The 19,509-nt window shown below is 39.8% G+C and overlaps 1 protein-coding gene across 1 annotated transcript in view; it reads right to left on the reverse strand.

Moving 5' to 3' along the window:
• Nucleotides 1-19,509, reverse strand: part of NEK10 (NIMA related kinase 10) — a 309,256-nt gene that overhangs the window by 34,679 nt on the left and 255,068 nt on the right. The window contains exons 32-33 of the mRNA XM_067753539.1: nucleotides 17,431-17,531; nucleotides 2,451-2,561 (exon numbers count right to left, since the gene is read on the reverse strand). Coding sequence (XP_067609640.1) covers nucleotides 2,451-2,561; nucleotides 17,431-17,531 — 212 coding nt within the window. The remainder of the gene's footprint in view (nucleotides 1-2,450; nucleotides 2,562-17,430; nucleotides 17,532-19,509) is intronic.

The raw sequence follows: 19,509 nt of genomic DNA on the forward strand, positions 1-19,509 counted from the left end.
ATAATTTAATCTGCGTCTTAACCCAGTTGAAAGGAGGATGAATCTATGGCCCCTTCGGTCCCCATATGCCCCAGACTAAGAACAGAGATGAGATGCTCCTGTGAGAGATGCCACCACAGCAGAGGAAGAACACAAGGTTGGGAATTGGTGGCACAGCTAAACAAAAGGAGGAAAAGAAAGACACCAAGGAAGGAGGCCAAACTGAAAACCTAAGTCACAAAAGAGATGATGATTTGCGCTAAGGACAGGCACTGCTGGAAACACGGAGCAGGGACAGGTCGCAGCCCCCTTCACATCTCAGTTTGCAGCAGCCTCCTTCCTCTCATAAAGCTAGGATTTCTGTTAAAATAAATGTGTGTACAAACTGGATTATTCTGAATATCATTTTAATAAGAATATAAAACTTATCAATATGTAACGTTTTCATGGGAGACTTGAGCTTCTGTCTTTAAAATCTATTTATTGGTATTCATGATGCAATATGTGAATATCCTACAATAAATATCTGAAGTCTCTTCCACTTCTGTTTTGATCTCCCCTAGCTTTGTTTCACGGCCTTATTTGCCAAGACAACCCATAAAATCTCTAATCTCAGATGAGGTAGGGTTTATGTTTTGTTTACCTGCAGCTATGCGTTTTTTTCCCCATCTCCTGTTTGTGTATGTGCAGACACCACTGATGTAAGGCAAAAAAGCAAAAACATACTGTTTGCATTTCTTATCAAAGAACGTATATGACCGTTAGCATAACTGATGCTACCTTGGGCCCATACAGCTCCTCCTGTCCTCCCGCTGACCCTATCCAGGACTGTACCACACAATAAATCACCTCTCTGTCATTAGGAGCTTTGTAGTTAAGAGACATTGTTTAATAATCATTAGGACCAGGTGGCCTCCATGCTCTGTTAGTCCCTAAACAATGATGAAGACCTTTGCTGACGTATTCCCAGTGCCCAGTTACCCATTCATAAAACTTGACTTAGGAAGGCACGTCCTATTTCCGAGCGGCCCCCCAACTCCTTGGTTAACTATAAAACTGTCCCAATGTCCCCTCTCAGAGGTGTGGAGTGCAGCTGTGAATGCTTCTGGGTCATTGTCCACCAGATCCAGATCCCACCCTGTAACTTATCCTGTAATAAACTGGTCCATTGATTACATGGAGCTGCCTGCCTCGATTTTCTGTCTCAAGATACCTTCTCAGTTCAGTGGGCACTTTTGGTTCCCTCTGTCTTCCAACATTGCCCAAATTATGAGTTAATTTATACTACAGATTGGATACAGTAAAAGAAAAAGAAACCTTAAAGAAAAAGTTCATTGGCAGCATGCTTGTGCCAAAGTTTAAGTATATGCTGAAGCTTTTAAAAAATACACAAAATTGGAGTGGGATCAAGCATCTTTACACAACTGGGCCCAAGCTGTTTGGGTCTTGTGTCTTTCTGGGACAGGAGAATGGGAGCCTGTGACCACCTCAAAATGGCTACTGACCAGGTCAAACGGATTTCCTATTGCCAAGTTGTGTTAACCAGAAATAAACAATTTTCTTTCTGTCTAGTTGATTTAATCTTTTTGTGATTTAGTTTCCTTATGTAAGAATAGAACTATTTACCAGCACCCAAAGTCTAGGAGACCATAGAATGTTGAAGATGAAAAGAACCTTAGAAATTGTTCGTTCCACCCTCATAGGTGATAAAAATCATGGCCTCAGATGGTTAACTGACTTTTTCAGAGTTGCAAATCTCAATTTAGGGGCTCATTGAAGAATATTCTAACAAACGTTGGAATAGAATTCTCTAAAAAGGACATATATATTTATTTAAATTAAATATATTTAATAACATTTCTTCTTAGGAAAACATGCAATAATACTGAAAGAACTTTCTATTAGTCTTCTTAGAACAATGGCTTCAGAAATAAATGTGAGAAAATTAGATGTAAAAACATATCCTCGACTTAGTATCTTAAGCAGTGCTATGGTCTCAATGTTTGTGTCCCCCAAAATTTGTATATTGAAACTAACCTCCAAGGTGGGACCTTTGGGAGGTAATTAGGCCATAACGATAAAGCCCTTATATAAATGTTCTTATAAAAAGTACCCTTATAAAAGAGGCCTGGAAGAGCTCCCTTGCCTCCTCTGCCATGTAGGGATACAGCAAGAAGTTGGCAGTCTGCAACCTGGAAGAGGGTCTTTACCAGACCCGACCATGTTGGTACCCCGATCTTGAACTGCCAGCTTCCAGAACCATAAACAATAAATTCTTGCTGTTTATAAACTCCACACTTTATGGTATTTTTACTATAGCAGCCCAAATAGACTAAGACAAACATTGATAATATCCTTTAGTAGAGGGCAGAGCTTTAAATAGAGGATACAAGCAGAGGAGGTATAAAATTTAATTCTCATGATGTTTTTTTGTTAGTCAAAGAAGAATTCCTATATATAGAATACTATACCTTTTTAATTTCAGATTTCAAATTACAAGGGTTACTCTGCTGGCTGAAGAGGGATTTCTTGAATCTCTCTATAACCCTTCTTTTCAAATTGTGGTGCAAAGCTGGAGGAAGCTGCATAAAATGAGAAAATCATTATAAGCACATTGTTAACTATGTATAGCTGACTCCCAGGAAGAATTTGTGAGGGTAGCAATATTCACTCAACAGGACTAAATAAGAATTTAAATTTTACTCCAAATAGCATGACTGAACGTTACAATTTTTCATTCTACAATCCAGAAGAAACACATTACTCTGTTCTCTTTCAAAAGGCTACTTCTAATTATGTTACTGTTCTTTCATTTTATTTATATTATTTTTTCATAGAATGACTAAATTATATATTAGTTGCGTGTATAAATTGAATTTTGTAAACAACAGACTTACAAGGAAAGATGCATTCTATGAATGCTTAAGTGCTTGTATCATGCCCAGAACCATGCTGAACACTCTCATTATGGTCCTTGTCCTGAAGGATCTGACACTTTGGACCAGGAAGCACATATTGCATTAGTACAGAGTCAGAGGCCTGCTTCTGAATATACAGCTGGAGAGAGATCAGATTGGAGGGGCCAAACTTATCAAGAAGAGAGAGAAATGAATTTGTATACATTAGGGCTCAGCAGGATGAGTTAGATTTAATAAGTAAATAGTAGGAAGCCACAGGTTTGAGTGGAGAAGGTAAGGGAAAGTTCCTCAAGACAGATTTTTGGTCTTGATAATTCCCTACTGTTACCCCCCAGAAGTTGCCACTCCCTATGTCAAACACCAAAGGGCAGTGTTGGCCCAGGACCTTCTAGTTGATGCCCAGCATGATTCTACCTGTCAAGGGGAAAGGTAGCAGCCCTTTCTGACATACCTCACTGTCTGCTACAGCACCAATGCATCCTTCAAAAGTGACCTACCCTGGTTGTGGCAGCCATCACTATAACATTAATTCAGATACTCTTAAAACCTTGCTCTTCATATAACTTGATAAGCCTCTAGTTAACTTAGAATTGCTTTTACTACTCCTGATGGTTTGAATTAATCCTCACAAAAACTTTCTTGCATAAGTTAATATTCAGTCAACTTAAGATTCATATACAGGGCAGTATTAGAAAGCTACTGTATCTTATCAGAATAATTATCACAAGCGACAGCACCCTATCTTTAAAGTTTTCATGGAAGAATTAAAAATTTTGCACAGAATGATGACTCACACATAATTTAAAACTGCAGATGATATTTATATATATAAAAATTATAATACTAAGAATAAAATTACTAATACCTATGACTTGTATGTGCCAGGCACTATGGTTACTCTTTCATGTGCATTAGCTCACTTTTTTCTCGACAATAAACTTATAAAGCAGGTACTATCCTATAGGTGAGGAAATCAGACCTTATATAACACCCAAGATACTTTCTGAGGTAGTGAGTCTACCAGCACAACTATTGTTCGAGAGCAAATACCATCACCACTAGCATTACACTAGTATAGCACTTTATAAACATTTCACATACTTTATTTCCTTTATCACAATAGTCCCATAAGCTACCTGAATTTTACTGATGAAGAAACTGATTCTAGAGAAGGTAATGATTCCTTCAATGTCACAAGTCTAAAAGGGTGGTTTTTGTTTGTTTTTATCATACCAAATAAAATAACAGCAGAAAAAAAGAGAAATCTTATACATTTATATTGTAGGTTTTCTCAAACACAATATATGGATTCTTTCTAAAGAACTAGTATCTCCAAAAATAGATTGGCAGACCATCAGTAGCCCACAGGGCCCCCTTTGATAGTGACTCAAACAATATATTTTCTATCGAAAAAAGTTATTTTGACATATTACTATTTAAGAGGAGATTGGTATATGCGGATTTTTAAAGCATTTATTTAACATAACAATCAAATCTTAACTATAGAGTTAAATCCAAACCTTAGTTGCCTGCACAGGTTCTACCTAAGCAATAACACATAAAGACTCCTACCAAAAGATAATGTATGTACTTTAGTCACCTTGTATGCTCAAAGATCGATTTTGGTTTCCAGCAATGGAAATGAACCACTGATTTCATTCTCAGCTTAGGGTCTGAAGATTCCCATCTTATTTATTTATTTATTTTAATATCTTTATTGGAGTATAATTGCTTTACAATAGTGTGTTAGTTTCTGCTTTATAACAAAGTGAATCAGTTATACATATACACATGTTCTGATATATCTTCCCTCCTACCTCTCCCTCCCTCCCACCTTCCCTATCCCACCCCTCTAGGTGGTCACAAACCACCTAGCTGATCTCCCTGTGCTACAGGGCTGCTTCCCACTAGCTATCCACTTTACGCTTGGTAGTGTATATATGTCCATGCCACTCTCTCACCTCATCACAGCCTCCCCCTCCCCCTCCCCATATCCTAAAGTCCATGCTTTAGTAGGTCTGTGTCTTTATTCCCGTCTTACCCCTAGGTTCTTCATGACCTCTTTTTCTTTTTCTTAGATTCCATACATATGTGTTAGCATATGATATTTGTTTTCCTCTTTCTGACATACTTCGCTCTGTAAGACAGACTCTAGGTCCATCCACCTCACCACAAATAACTCAATTTCATTACTTTATATGGCTGAATAATATTCCAATGTATATATGTGCCACATCTTCTTTATCAATTCATCTGTCGATGGACATTTAGGTTGCTTCCATATCCCGGCTATTGTAAATAGAGCTGCAATGAACATTTTGGTACATGACTCGTTTTGAATTATGGTTTTCTCAGGGTATATGACCAGTAGTGGGATTCCTGGGTCATATGGTAGTTCTATTTGTAGTTTTTAAAGAAACCTCCACACTGTTCTCCATAGTGGCTGTATCAACTTACATTCCCACCAACAGTGCAAGAGGGTTCCCTTTTCTCCACACCCTCTCCAGCATTTATTGTTTCTAGATTTTTTGATGATGGCCATTCTGACTGGTGAGAGATGATATCTCATTGCAGTTTTGATTTGCATTTCTCTAATGATTGATGACGTTGAGCATTCTTTCATGTCTTTGTTGGCAATCTGTATATCTTCTTTGGAGAAATGTCTATTTAGGTCTTCTGCCTATTTTTGGATTGGGTTGTTTGTTTTTTTTGTTATTGAGCTGCATGAGTTGCTTATAAATTTATGAGTTTAATCCTTTGTCAGTTGCTTCATTTGAAAATATTTTCTCCCATTCTGAGGGTTGTCTTTTGGTCTTGTTTATGGTTTCCTTCACTGTGCAAAAGCTTTTAAGTTTCATTAGGTCCCAATTGTTTATTTTTGTTTTTATTTCCATTTCTCTAGGAGGTGGGTCAAAAAGGATCTTGCTGTGATTTATGTCATAGAATGTGCCACCTAGGTTTTCCTCTAAGAGTTTTATAGTGTCTGGCCTTACATTTAGTTCTTCAATACATTTTGAGTTTATTTTTGTGTATGGTGTTAGGGAGTGTTCTAATTTCATACTTTTACTTGTACCTGTACAGTTTTCTCAGCACCACTTATTGAAGAGGCTGTCTTTTCTCCACTGTATATTCTTGCCTCCTTTATCAAAGATAAGGTGACCACATGTGCGTGAGTTTATCTCTGGGCATTCTATCCTGTTCCATTGATCTATATTTCTGTTCTTGTGCCAGTACCATACTGTCTTGATTACTGTAGCTTTGTAGTATAGTCTGAAGTCAGGGAGTCTGATTCCTCCAGCCCCATTTTTCGTTCTCAAGATTGCTTTGGCTATTTGGGGTCTTTTGGGTTTCCATACAAATTGTGAAATATATATATATATATATTTTTGCAGTACGTGGGCCTCTCACTGTTGTGGCCTTTCCCATTGTGGAGCACAGGCTCCGGATGCACAGGCCCAGCAGCCATGGCTCACAAGCCCAGTCACTCTGTGGCATGTGGGATTCTCCCAGACCGGGGCATGAACCCATGTCCCCTGCATCGGCAGGCGGACTCTCAACCACTGCACCACCAGGGAAGGCCAAATTTTGAAATCTTTTCTTCTAGTTCTGTGAAAAATGCCAGTGGTAGTTTGATAGGGATTGCATTGAATCTGTAGATTGCTTTGGGTAGTAGAGTCATCTTCACAATGTTGATTCTTCCAATCCAAGAACATGGTATATCTCTCAATCTATTTGTATCATCTCTAATTTCTTTCAACAGTGTCTTATAATTTTCTGCATACAGGTCTTTTGTCTCCTTAGGTAGTTTTATTCCTAGATATTTTATTCTTTTTGTTGCAATAGTAAATGGCAGTGTTTTCTTAATTTTACTTTCAGATTTTTCATCATTAGTGTATACGAATGTGAGAGATTTCTGTGCATTAATTTTGTATCCAGCTACTTTACCGAATTCATTGTTTAGCTCTAGTAGTTTTCTAGTAACATCTTTAGGATTCTCTATGTATAGTATCATGGCATCTGCAAACAGTGACAGTTTTACTTCTTCTTTTCCAATTTGGATTCCTTTTATTTCTTTTTCTTCTCTGATTGATGTGACTAGAACTTGCAAAACTATGTTGAATAAAAGTGGTGAGAGTGGGCAACCTTGTCTTGTTCCTGATCTTAGTGGAAATGCTTTCAGTTTTTCACCATTGAGGATGATATTGGCTGTGAGTTTGTCATATATGGCCTTTATTATGTAGAGGAAAGCTCCCTCTATGCCAACTTTCTGCAGGGTTTTTTTTTTTGTTATTATAAATGGGTGTTGAATTTTGTCAAAAGCTTTCTCTGCATCTATTGAGAGGATCTTATGGTTTTCCTCCTTGATTTGTTAATATGGTGTATCACGTTGATTGATTTGCGTATATTGAAGAATCCTTCCATTCTTGGCATAAACCCCACTTGATCTTGGTGTATGATCCTTTTAATGTGCTGTTGGATGCTGTTTGCTAGTATTTTGTTGAGGAATTTTGCAACTAGGTTCATCTGTGATATTGGCCTGTAGTTTTCTTTCTTTGTGACTTCTTTTCTGGTGTTAGTTTCAGGGTGATGGTGGCCTTGTAGAATGAGTTTGGGAGTGTTCCTCCCTCTGCTGTATTTTGGAAGAGTTTGAGAAGGATAGGTGTTACCTCTTCTCCAAATGTTTGATAGAATTCGCCTGTGAAGCCATCTGGTCCTGGGCTTTTGTTTGTTGGAAGGTTTTTAATCACAGTTTCAATTTCAGTGCTTGTGATTGGTCTGTTCATATTTTCTATTTCTTCCTGGTTCAGTCTCGGCAGGTTGTGTATTTTGAAGAATTTGTTCATTTCTTCCAGGTTGTCCATTTTATTGGCATAAGGTTTCTTGTAGTAATCTCTCATCATCTTTTTACTTCGGCAGTGTCAGTTCTTACTTCTCCATTTTCATTTCATATTCTATTGATTCGAGTCTTCTCCCTATTTTTCTTGATGAGTCCGGCTAATGGTTTATCAATTTTGTTTATCTTCTCAAAGAACCAGCTTTAGTTTTATTGGTCTTTGTTATCATTTCCTTCATTTCTTTTTCATTTATTTCTGATCTGATTTTTATGATTTCTTTCCTTCTGCTAACTTTGGGGTTTTTTGGTTCTTCTTTCTCTAATTGCTTTAGATGCAAGGTTAGGTTGTTTATTTGAGATGTTTCCTGTTTCTTAAGGTAGGATTGTATTGCTATAAACTTCCCTCTTAGAACTGCTTTTGCTGCATCCCATGTGTATTGTGTCATCATGTCTCCATTGTCATTTGTTTCTAGGTATTTTTTGATTTCCTCTTTGATTTCTTGAGTGATCACTTCGTTATTAAGTAGTGTATTGTTTAGCCTCCATGTGTTTGTATTTTTTACAGATCTTTTCCTGTAATTGATATCTAGTCTGATAGCGTTGTGGTCAGAAAAGATACTTGATATGATTTCAATTTTCTTAAATTTACCAAGGCTACATTTTTAACCCAATATATGATCTATCTTGGAGAATGTTCCATGAGCACCTTTGGAAAATGTTTATTCTGTTGTTTTTGGATGAAATGTCCTATAAATATCAATTAAGTCCATCTTGTTTAATGTATCATTTAAAGCTTGTGTTTCCTTATTTATTTTCATTTTGGATGATCTGTCCATTGGTGAAAGTGGGGTGTTAAAGTCCCCTACTATGAATGTGTTACTGTCGATTTCCCCTTTTATGGCTGTTAGTATTTGCCTTATGTATTGAGGTGCTCCTATGTTGGGTGCATAAATATTTACAATTGTTATGCTTTTCTTGGATAGATCCCTTCATCATTATGTAGTGTCCTTCTTTGTCTCTTGTAAGAGTCTTTATTTTAAAGTCTATTTTGTCTGATATGAGAATTGCCACTCCAGCTTTCTTCTGATTTCCGTATTCATGGAACATCTTTTTCCATCCCCTCACTTTCAGTTTGTATGTGTCCTTAGGTCTGAAGTAGGTCTCTTGTAGACAGCATATATATCGGTATTCTTTTTGTATGCATTCAGCCAGTCTGTGTCTTTGGTGGGAGCATTTACATTTAAGGTAATTATCGATATGTATGTTCCTATTCCCATTTTCTTCATTGTTTTGGGTTTGTTATTGTAGGTCTTTTCCTTCTCTTGTTTTCTTGCCTAGAGAAGTTCCTTTAGCATTTGTTGTAAAGCTGGTTTGGTGGTGCTGAACTCTCTCAGCTTTTGCTTGTCTGTAAAGGTTTTAACTTCTCCATCAAATCTGAATGAGAGGGGCTTCCCTGGTGGCACAGTGGTTGAGCGTCCGCCTGCCAATGCAGGGGACACAGGTTTGTGCCCCGGTCCGGGAAGGTCCCACACTTTGTGGAGCAGCTGGGCCCATGAGCCATGGCTGCTTAGCATGCACGTTTGGAGTCTGTGCTCCACAACGGGAGAGGCCACAACAGTGCGAGGCCCGTGTACTGCAAAAAATAATAATAATAATAATAAATCTGAATGAGATCCTTGCTGGGTAGAGTAATCTTTGTTGTAGGTTTTTCTCCTTCATCACTTTAAATATGTCCTGCCACTCCCTTCTGGCTTGCAGAGTTTCTGCTGAAAGATCAGCTGTTAACCTTATGGGGATTCCCTTGTGTGTTATTTGATATTTTTCCCTTGCTGCTTTCAATATGTTTTCTTTGTATTTAATTTTTGATAGTTTGATTAATATGTGTCTTGGCATGTTTCTCATTGGATTTACCCTGTATGGGAATCTCTGTGCTTCCTGTACTTGTTTAACTATTTCCTTTCCCATATTAGGGAAGTTTTCAACTATAATCTCTTCAAATAATTTCTCAGTCCCTTTCTTTTTCTCTTCTTCTTCTGGGACCCCTATAATTCGAATGTTGGTGCATTTGATGTTGTCCCAGAGGTCTCTGAGACTGTCCTCAGTTCTTTTCATTCTTTTTTCTTTATTCTGCTCTACAGTAGTTATTTCCACTATTTTATCTTCCAGGTCACTTATCCTTTCTTCTGCCTCAGTTATTCTGCTATTAATCCCATCTAGATTATTTTAAATTTCATTTATTGTGTTGTTGATCATTGCTTGTTTCCTCTTTAGCTCTTCTAGGTCCTTGTTAAATGTTTCTTGCATTTTGTCTATTCTATTTCCAAGATTTTGGATCATCTTTACTATCATTATTCTGAATTCTTGTTTAGGTAGACTGCCTGTTTCCTCTTCATTTGTTAGGTCTCGTTGGTTTTTACCTTGCTCCTTCATCTTCTGTGTGTTTTTCTGTCTTCTCATTTTGCTTCTGTTACTGTGTTTGGGTTCTCCTTTTTGCAGGCTGCAGGTTCGTAGTTCCCGTTGCTTTTGGTGTCTGTCCCCAGTGGCTAAGGTTGGTTCAGTGGGTTGTGTAGGTCTCCTGGTTGAGGGACCTGTGCCTGTGCTCTGGTGGATGAGGCTGGATCTTGTCTCTCTGGTGGGCAGGTCCATGTCTGGTGGTGTGTTTTGGCGTGTCTGTGGCCTTATTATGATTTTAGGCAGCCTCTCTGCTAATGGTTGGGGTTTTGTTCCTGTCTTGCTAGTTGTTTGGCATAGGGTGTGCCGCACTGTAGCTTGCTGGTCGTTGAGTGAAGCTGGGTCTTGGTGTTGAGATGGAGATACCTGGGAGATTTTTGTCATTTGATATTACTTGGAGCATGGAGGTCTCTTGTGAACCAGTGTCCTGAAGTTGGCTCTCCCACCTCAGAGGCACAGCCCTGATGCCTGGCTGGAGCACCAAGAGCCTGTCCACATGGCTCAGAATAAAAGGGAGGAAAAATAGAAGGAAAGAAAGAAAGAAAGAGGATAAAATAAAATAAAGTAAGATAAAATAAAATAGTTACAAAAATAAAAATAATTATTAAGAAAACAAATATTTTTAAGTAAAAAAAAAAAAAAGAAAAAAAACCCAGACAGTCAGAACCGTAGGACAGATGGTGAAAGCAAAGCTATACAGACAAAATCTCACACAGTAGCATACACATACACACTCACAAAAAGTGGAAAAGGGGAGAAAATAATATATCTTGCTCCCAAAGTCAACCTCCTCAATTTGGGATGATTCGTTTGTTGTCTATTCAGGTATTCCACAGATTCAGGGTACTTCAAGTTGATTGTGGAGCTTTAATCTGCTGCTTCTGAGGCTGCTGGGAGAAATTTCCCTTTCTCTTCTTTGTTCACAGAGCTCCCGTGTTTCAGCTTTGGATTTGGCCCTGCGTCTGCGTGTAGCCCACCTGAGGGCATCTGTTCTTCGCTCAGACAGGATGGGGTTAAAGGAGCCTCTGATTCGGTGGTTCTGACTCACTCAGGCTGGTGGGAGGGTGGGGTACAGATGTAGGGTGAGCCTGTGGCGGCAGAGCCCGGCATGACCTTGCACCAGCCTGAGGTGTGCACTGTGTGTTCTCCCGGGGAACTTGTCCCTGGATCACAGGACCCTGGCAGTGGTAGGCTGCACAGGCTCCCCAGAGAGGAGGTGCAGATAGTGAACTGTGCTCGCACACAGACTTCTTGGTGGCGGCAGCAGCAGCCTGTGTCTCATGCCCGTTCCTGGGATCTGCGCTGATAGCCGCGGCTTGCGCCTGTCTCTGGAGCTCCTTTAAGCAGTGCTCTTAATCCCCTCTCCTCGTGCACCAGGAAACAAAGAGGCAAGAAAATGTCTCTTGTCTCTTCGGCAGCTCCAGACTTCTCCCAGACTCCCTCCAGGCTAGCCATGGTGCACTAACCCCTTCAGGCTGTGTTCCCACTGCCAGTACTCTCCCGGGATCAGACCAAAGTCTGAGCCTCAGCTCGCAGCTCCGCCCATCCCCGTGGGTGAACAGAGAAGCCTCTCGGGCTGGTGAGTGCTGGTCGGCACCGATTCTCTGTGCGGCAATCTCCCTGCTTTGCCCTCCTCACCACTGTTGCTGCACTCTCCTCCATGGCTCTGAAGCTTCCCCCCTCCGCCACCCGCAGTCTCTGCCCGTGAAGGGGCTTCTAGTGTGTGGAAACCTTTCCTCCTTCACAGCTCCCTCCCACTGGTGCAGGTCCAGTCCCTATTCTTTTGTCTCCTTTTTTTCTTTTTTCTTTTGCCCTATCCAGGTATGTGGGGAATTTCTTGCCTTTTGGGAGGTCTGAGGTCTTCTGCCAGCAATCAGTGGGGGTTCTATAGGAGCAGGTCCACGTGTAGATGTATTTCTGATGTATCTGTTGGGAGGAAAGTGATCTCCATGTCTTACTCTTCCACGATCTTCTCCAGAAGACCCCGTCTTATTTTTGATGAAAACAGATGTCAACTCACTGAAGGCAGAGTTAGGATGCTAACATCCTGTCTTTTAAAATAGTTGCTTTTAGATATTTTCCACATATCTGTCTCCATGGAAACTGGATAAGGCCACCACCAGCCAAAAGTAAGCAGTTTCCCATTTAAAGTCACTTGTTGGTTGTCAGAAGGGATCTGGCTCTGCAATTCAGGGTGTTACCACAGCTTAAGTCTGCAGGAATTTAGTAAATAAATATGTGAACAAGAAGGGTTTTTTGTTTGTTTGTCCATTCAGTTTTACTTTCAGAAGTTTTCCTTTGCAATTACGGAACAGAAAAAATTGACCTTGGTCTTTAAGCTTTGGTAAATATGTGAGAGTAATGTTTAGACTTGTATTTATCTCCTTTATTTGAAAGGCAGTGACTTTGTTTAGCACTGTAATTTAAGGTTCCCCAAAGAGGAATCATTCCTTACTATGAGCAATGTCATAAACTTTAAAGTATTCTGGAAATACATTTTTACAACCACCGTGGTTATATCTTAACTTGTAGCAAGGAATTCCATCTTGCCAAAAGTATGAAATCATTTGTTATGCTGGCAGTGTAAGAACATAATAATAAGGTGTTTATAATAGTTTCATTCTTGCTTTATAATACTTTGAACTCCAATAAAGAAACAAAATACATCCATTTCAAAAGTTTTTTAATATAAAAATTAGCAGGACACACATAAGGAAATTATATTTAAATTTCAAAGGATATTTTCTTTCAATTTAGTAGTGAATCATTAAGGTAACCAACAAGCTATTTGAAGTTATTTCCATAGCACTGAAGTTAAGAATTCTTCTCCATGTATCTGTATCAGTATTTAAATGGAAATGTATTTTTGAATATCTTTACTCGATAGAGATATGGAAGATTACATTTTGACTTATTAACCAATTTTCTCCCCCATCCTATGTTCTTATGCCCCTTCACCCACTTTCATTTAATCAGGTAGACAGTTCTGCAGGATTGCCTAAAGGAAAGGTTGACAGAAGAAAATGGAGAAAAGGGTAATCAGTTTTAGACTCTTGAGCCTTCAAAAGGCTGGCCCTCAGGGTAACTGAAAAGAATATCAGATTTGGTTAAAAATTTTTTAAACCCCCCAAAATAACCCAAATATGATAGATAAGAGCCAGGCTACTCTCCAGGCTGGGCAGAAGTCAAAGGGGAAACAGTGAGAAGTTAGAGGTGGGCAGGTCTCAAATAAGGTAGTCCCTTGTTGAGCCCCCAGGCTAACTGTGCCAGCTGTAAGTTTGTTTACTCTCAGCTCCAAATCCACCTTCATTGCCCTGCTTGTGACACTGGAACATATATCCTTTGTCAGCTGGCTGGATGTTCAGCTCTCTCTGAGAGGGCACTAGTGGAGGATGGAGCCTGTCTTTCTGGTTCCAGTGATGCTCCTGCCTTGCCTTTGTTTGGCAGCAGTGAATGGTCAGTAGGAATGGGGACCCCCAGCTGTGCTCACCCCCAGCCAGATTCAGTGCCACCAACCTGCAGGCAGCTTTCCAGAGAGTTCCATGGAGCAGCACCTACCAGTGGGCAGCCTCCCCTGGTCCCAGAGAGGGCAGTTCCTAGTGGGCAATTCCCAGCACACCACTCTTACATGCTGATTTCCAGCAAGTCTACAGCACAGTACCTCAGGACATTTCTCTGGCTTTCCAGTGAGGTCTGGACCTCAGCCCAGGATGAGGGTGTCCTCTTCTATTTTATTACTTTCTTGGGTGCTCTGCCTCAGTCCTATAAGTAGTGACTTCCCTATCTGCTCTTCTTATAGTCTTTAGATTTCTCTTCCCCTCCTCAGTAGATAATACCCTATTATTAGTAGTAATTCTTAAACAATTCTTTTTTTTTTTTTTGCGGTACTCGGGCCTCTCATTGTTGTGGCCTCTCCCGTTGTGGAGCACAGGCTCCGGGCACGCAGGCTTAGCGGCCATGGCTCACGGGCCCAGCCACTCTGCAGCACGTGGGACCCTCCCAGACCAGGGCATGAACCCGTGTCCCCTGCGTCGGCAGGCAGACTCCCAACCACTGTGCCACCAGGGAAGCCCTTAAACAATTCTTTATGTGAAACCTTCCCTGTTGAAATCAGTTTGGTTTCTGTCCCCTGAATAGACCCTCACTGAAACAGATTTGGTTCCAGGAATGTCCAGGAGAAGCCATAGAGATGGCATTTGGAAATTGATTTGACTGTATCCTTGGAACCGAGCCCACTGTTGGGTTGTTTGCCAATAGGACAGAGGATGATAGTAGTCCATGGCATGCAGTGGCCTCACAGTTAGTCAGTTGTCACCTGGATGAAGAGCCAACTGAAGCGAGTACCCTGGAAGCTTGAGTGGCTGCTACACTTGACTGTCAGGCAGTATGAAGACCACGAGGATGGTGGGGTGGGTGGGTCCTTTAGATGCACTGGGGCACTTACAGAGAGACAATGACAAGCCTGGGTCCTTTAACTTTCAGCTCAATTCATAGTCTAAGAGCCAGAAAGATTCCATGTCAGCCATAATAGAATGTATTTCTTGCTACCACAGCACTGGTATGGCTGATAATCAAACACAAATCTAATTGATCAGGTTGCTGAATTACAATGTCAGCTGAATGTACATTTCACCAAGTTTCTCATGCAAAAGTTAGAAAAAAAGATTAGGATACTAAAACTCCAAGTAGGGACATGTTGTTGGACCCAGATAAAACTGACAGTCTTGAAACTCAACTCACTCTGAGCCATCATTGCCAGTGGAAGTAGCTTGAAACTCTGCATCTGAGAAGATAAGATTTCTTTTGCTTCAAAACTCTATACTAACCTCACCTAGGACAGATGAGGGGTAATATCTTAAAAAGGGATGCTCATTCCTCTTAAGACCCACAACAGTGAGCTTTAAGTCAGCAACAAGGGTCATATCTCAATATGATCCAGGGGAACTGGTACATTTCCCTATCTGCTCTTCATCAAAAGAATTGCATCAAAAGATTTTGCTATTCCATATCAGCAGCAACCCAGAGAACATGTGCAGGAGTGGATTCTAAGGGTGTCAGGCCAAGAAGGATGAAATATAGCACTATATCAAGCTGAATTCATTCAAATGTGTGTGCTTACTAGAGAGTCTAGATTTAGTATATTAGTTCATGCAGCTGGAGGTATACTAAAACCTGGACTCAATGGTGGCCTACATTTAATGAGGATAAAATGCCAGAGCTTCTCTTGCTTGTGGAGGAGGAAATTCAAAGGCTTGGAGAGATAGGAATGCTGGGATAGATTTACCATGGGTGACCTGCACACTCACTTCCCAATTTCATTTAGCAAGAACACTCAGAAGCCATTTCTTTTGATACCACACAGGACCCTGTGGGGCTCCTGGGAACAAAAGGCTTTCTGTGCCCCCCATTTCTTTGATTATAGGAAATAGGTTTCATTCAGCCTCCATGACCTTCCCTGAGTTTCAACTGGCAGATTTAAGCAGTCGCTAATTAGGGAAGGGAGGGGATGCGGAGACAAGGGAGGAGCAGTCAAGAGGAACAATAGTTCAGCCTTGGGGAAGGGTCCTGGCTCCCCATTAAGGGATACACACAATATCTTTGAGCTGTTTTGCAGATACTGAAACACCCACCAGGTGGGAGAAGTTAACTGTATGCTGCCCACAAGCACGTAGACCGCAGACCGGTTGGAACCAGAAGGTTGATGATGCTGACTCCCAGTTACCTCGCCACCAACCAATCAGAAGAATGTCCACGAGCTAATGATGCCCTCTTTGAACCATTCCCATAAAACTCCTCACTACCCACTCCAGGTAGGGACACAGAGTTTTGACGGCATTAGCCTGCTGTTGCCCCCTTTGCCTGGCAAAGCAATAAAGCTATTCTTTTCTACTTCACCCAAAACTCTGTGTCCAAGATTTAATTCAGTGTCAGGGTACAGAGGCCAGGTTAGGCTTCACTTTCACTAAAGCAGTGAGAAACACATTGGAGAGGGGAGAACGAGCATCCTTGAAGACCTTACAGTTGCTCTCCTTTGTAGGCCAGATATGACACTGAAAGTACAAGGTTCCAGTGCGGATGATGTGATCCCAGAGGAGCAGAGGCCAAGAGGCAGCCCCTGACCACCATTGACAAGTTGGGAGCATTTACCATAAAGGGTGGCAGGGATGTTTACTGTTAATGAGAATGCCTGGCTCACAGAGATCTCTGATGGTAGTTAATTGATCGGGGTGCTCTTGGGAAAGAAACATGTGGTCATCCTACTAGAGTATTCCTTAATCCATATAACAGAAAAGACACTCTAGTAACTCAAAAATGTGATTTGAGTTACTGTTGCCCTCAATTGAGAGTCATCACCTCTCACATAGTTTCTAGATGTTGGTCAATTCAAAGGCCAAATGCCTCTTAATTAGTGGGAAAGCTGGGGCTCCTTGAGGAAGGGCCCTGAAACATTGCTATACCTATGCAATAAATAAAATTTATAAAATAAATATAAAATAAATAAAATTTCCTCCAACCCTTCTCCAGAGAGCCCTGCAGCTATCTATTAGGGTGACTGCTCACAGAGAAGAAGGAAATACACAGGCTTTCAGGGAATACTGGACACCAGTCATAAACTGACTCTATTTCCTAGAGTCTTATAATGCCACCGTGGTACACTAATCAAAATGGGTTTTTTTTTGCTTGTTTGCTTCTTTGAGGGGGGAGGCATATTAGCCCAAGTTAGACTTATAATGGACCCAGTTGTTCCACTGCCCTGGTGATATTTCTCTCTAGTACCTGAATATTTAATTGGAATTGCCACAATTGGCAACTGACTAAGGGTCACTGAGATTTAGAAAAAGTTTTTAAAATCCTGAATTTTGTGTTTTCAGTTTTTTGAGAGGTCTTGGTTTTATCCCAGCCTCGTCAGGATTAGGGAACTACTTTCCTTTCTTTCCTGTAGCCCAGCTCTGTCTCCACTTTCACCCCCATATTAAAGGGCCATTTGTGTTGAAGTTTGTTTTTGGTTGGGCACTAGCAGTAAAAGAGCAGGTTAGGAGTCACAGGGAAAACCTGACTTATCTGCTTCTTTTAACCTATGACCTTCCCAGCTCTGCTGCTAAACTAAAGTGTTCCCAAATATATGTAGTTGGAGAGAATAAGAACAAGCATCACTCGAACTGAAAGTTTCTCAAAGTAGTTCCTTACCAATATTAGCACCAAACTTGTACTTAAGATAAAAAGGAAATAAAAAGCTAGCACACTGACCTGAGTGATGTAGATGATTTTGTGCAGCTGGATTAAGATCTGCTGAATAGGATCACTGATCTGACGTACTTTCCTCTGGGACACAGCAATTCCTGCAGATGCTGTGGATGACAAATTCTGCAGTTAATCAAGACCCTTTTCCCCTTCACAAGTGGTATTAAGTGGAAAATGGGGTAAAATTCTAAAAAAAAATACTCTCATCCTACCAATTAGAAAATATGTAGAGACCTTGTTACACTTCCATATTTTATGATATGGGATGCACAATTCTTTCCTTCTATTTCTTAGACCTCTAAGTAACACAATAATGTTATCATTTGTAACATCTTAAAGACTGTTTATCACTTGGAAATTTTGCCTGCAATTACACCAGGCTGCCACAAGGTGTCAGTGGTGTCTTGGATACTGTGGCCATTGAAGAGCTGGGCTTCAGATATGTGCAGTTAAGAGATTATCACACTTAAAAATTTTAAATTCATTTGCCCTCAGTAGCAAATAAAACTAATTTTATTAAAACTACTAAAATGCAAATAGTGAATAGGCAATCTTAAAGAGCAAACAAAAACACATAATTTGTAATAATCAAGGGTTTGAAAATTATGTTACTTTCCAACCCTTGATTATTACAAATTATAATTTTCACTGAGATTTCTCTTCAGGTCTAAATAAGACACATCTATAATTTATCCTGAATTCTCATCACAGAGCCACATCACTTTCACAGTTCTAGGCTAGCTTTGTATCAAACTGCATATAAGCTGCTTTCCCAGATTCACATGTCATAGCCACAAGTGGCTCATTCTTAACTTTGAGGAATGTAAAGCTATTTAAAGGAATGGCCTTGACCCCTGTATTAGCCACAAGGTCCCCTCTGCCTCTTCTCACCCTCAGATCCACACTAGAGAAAATGAAAGAGAGACTTCAGATATGTGGATGTATATTATTCTCTCTCCCACATTCCTGCTCTTTCCCTTCCTCCCAATAACATGTAGCATACTTTCTGAAATAACGTTTTTCTTGCCAATTTCTCTTTTAAAGAAAATTTCCAAAGTCCTTCTTTTCTTACCTCCAGACAACTTTGAGCACATGAAATTAAATGTGAATACAATAATTGCTTTAGCAACAGCTAAGATTTTGAAAAATGATTCTTATATAAATGCTTTCTGAGAAAGTTTGCATATTTTACCATAAAAACTTGTTTTCAAAACATTTATAGAGAAAATTTAATGTGGCCATTAAAAGATCCAACTTGTTTTATTATTAGCATACCAAAATGTATGTTTAGGACACAAATCACAAAAAAGAAAATAAATATAACATTGAAAGAAATATTATTTTCCTTATGGGTATCTTTACGGAGTTTGTTGAGAAATTCACACAAGAAATCATCTAGCTCTAGTTCATCTTCATTTAATACCCTGTTTAAATGTTTGCAATTTAAAGGATCTACCTCCTCTTGGAACTGTGTCTAACTCCTTTTAAGCAACAATTACTTGCCATTAAGATGAGGTTTAGTAAATTACCCTTAGGGTAAAAATGTGAAGGTAAATCAGAAAGAATTAAGGTAGCTCTGAAATAGAAAACAGAGAGCTGGAAGTATCTGCTCCAGCCTGAAGAGATGGCCAAGAGTATATATGTCATATTTTCTACAATGGTGCTTCTTTGCAGAAATAATTCTTAAAATGTAATTGTTTGTTTGTCTAGACTGATATCCAAAACTAATGTGGCCAAGTTGATGTTGCTATAGGAAGACTAACTTTGTATTTTCTGAAACTGGATGGCTTTTGATCACACTTATGTTGATTACTTTATGTTTTTGGTATATGGACTTTCATTCATAGGTAATGAGTTAAAATCTCACAGCATGGCAGAGAGTTCTTAGATTTGTGATGACATTTTGAGTGGGATGTCTACCTTGCCACAAGAATGTATTTATCTGTGGCTAGATATAAAAACAGAGACAGTTAGCTAGAATGTGTGCCTTCTGAATTACTCAATATACAAAATTGCTTAAAATTATTTTCCTTAAGACCTTTGACCATAAGGTAAGTCCTTGAGTTTTGAAAATAGTTTTGGTTG

This window comes from Pseudorca crassidens, chromosome 10 (genome assembly GCF_039906515.1).
Source record: "Pseudorca crassidens isolate mPseCra1 chromosome 10, mPseCra1.hap1, whole genome shotgun sequence".
NCBI classification, from domain to species: domain Eukaryota; kingdom Metazoa; phylum Chordata; class Mammalia; order Artiodactyla; family Delphinidae; genus Pseudorca; species Pseudorca crassidens.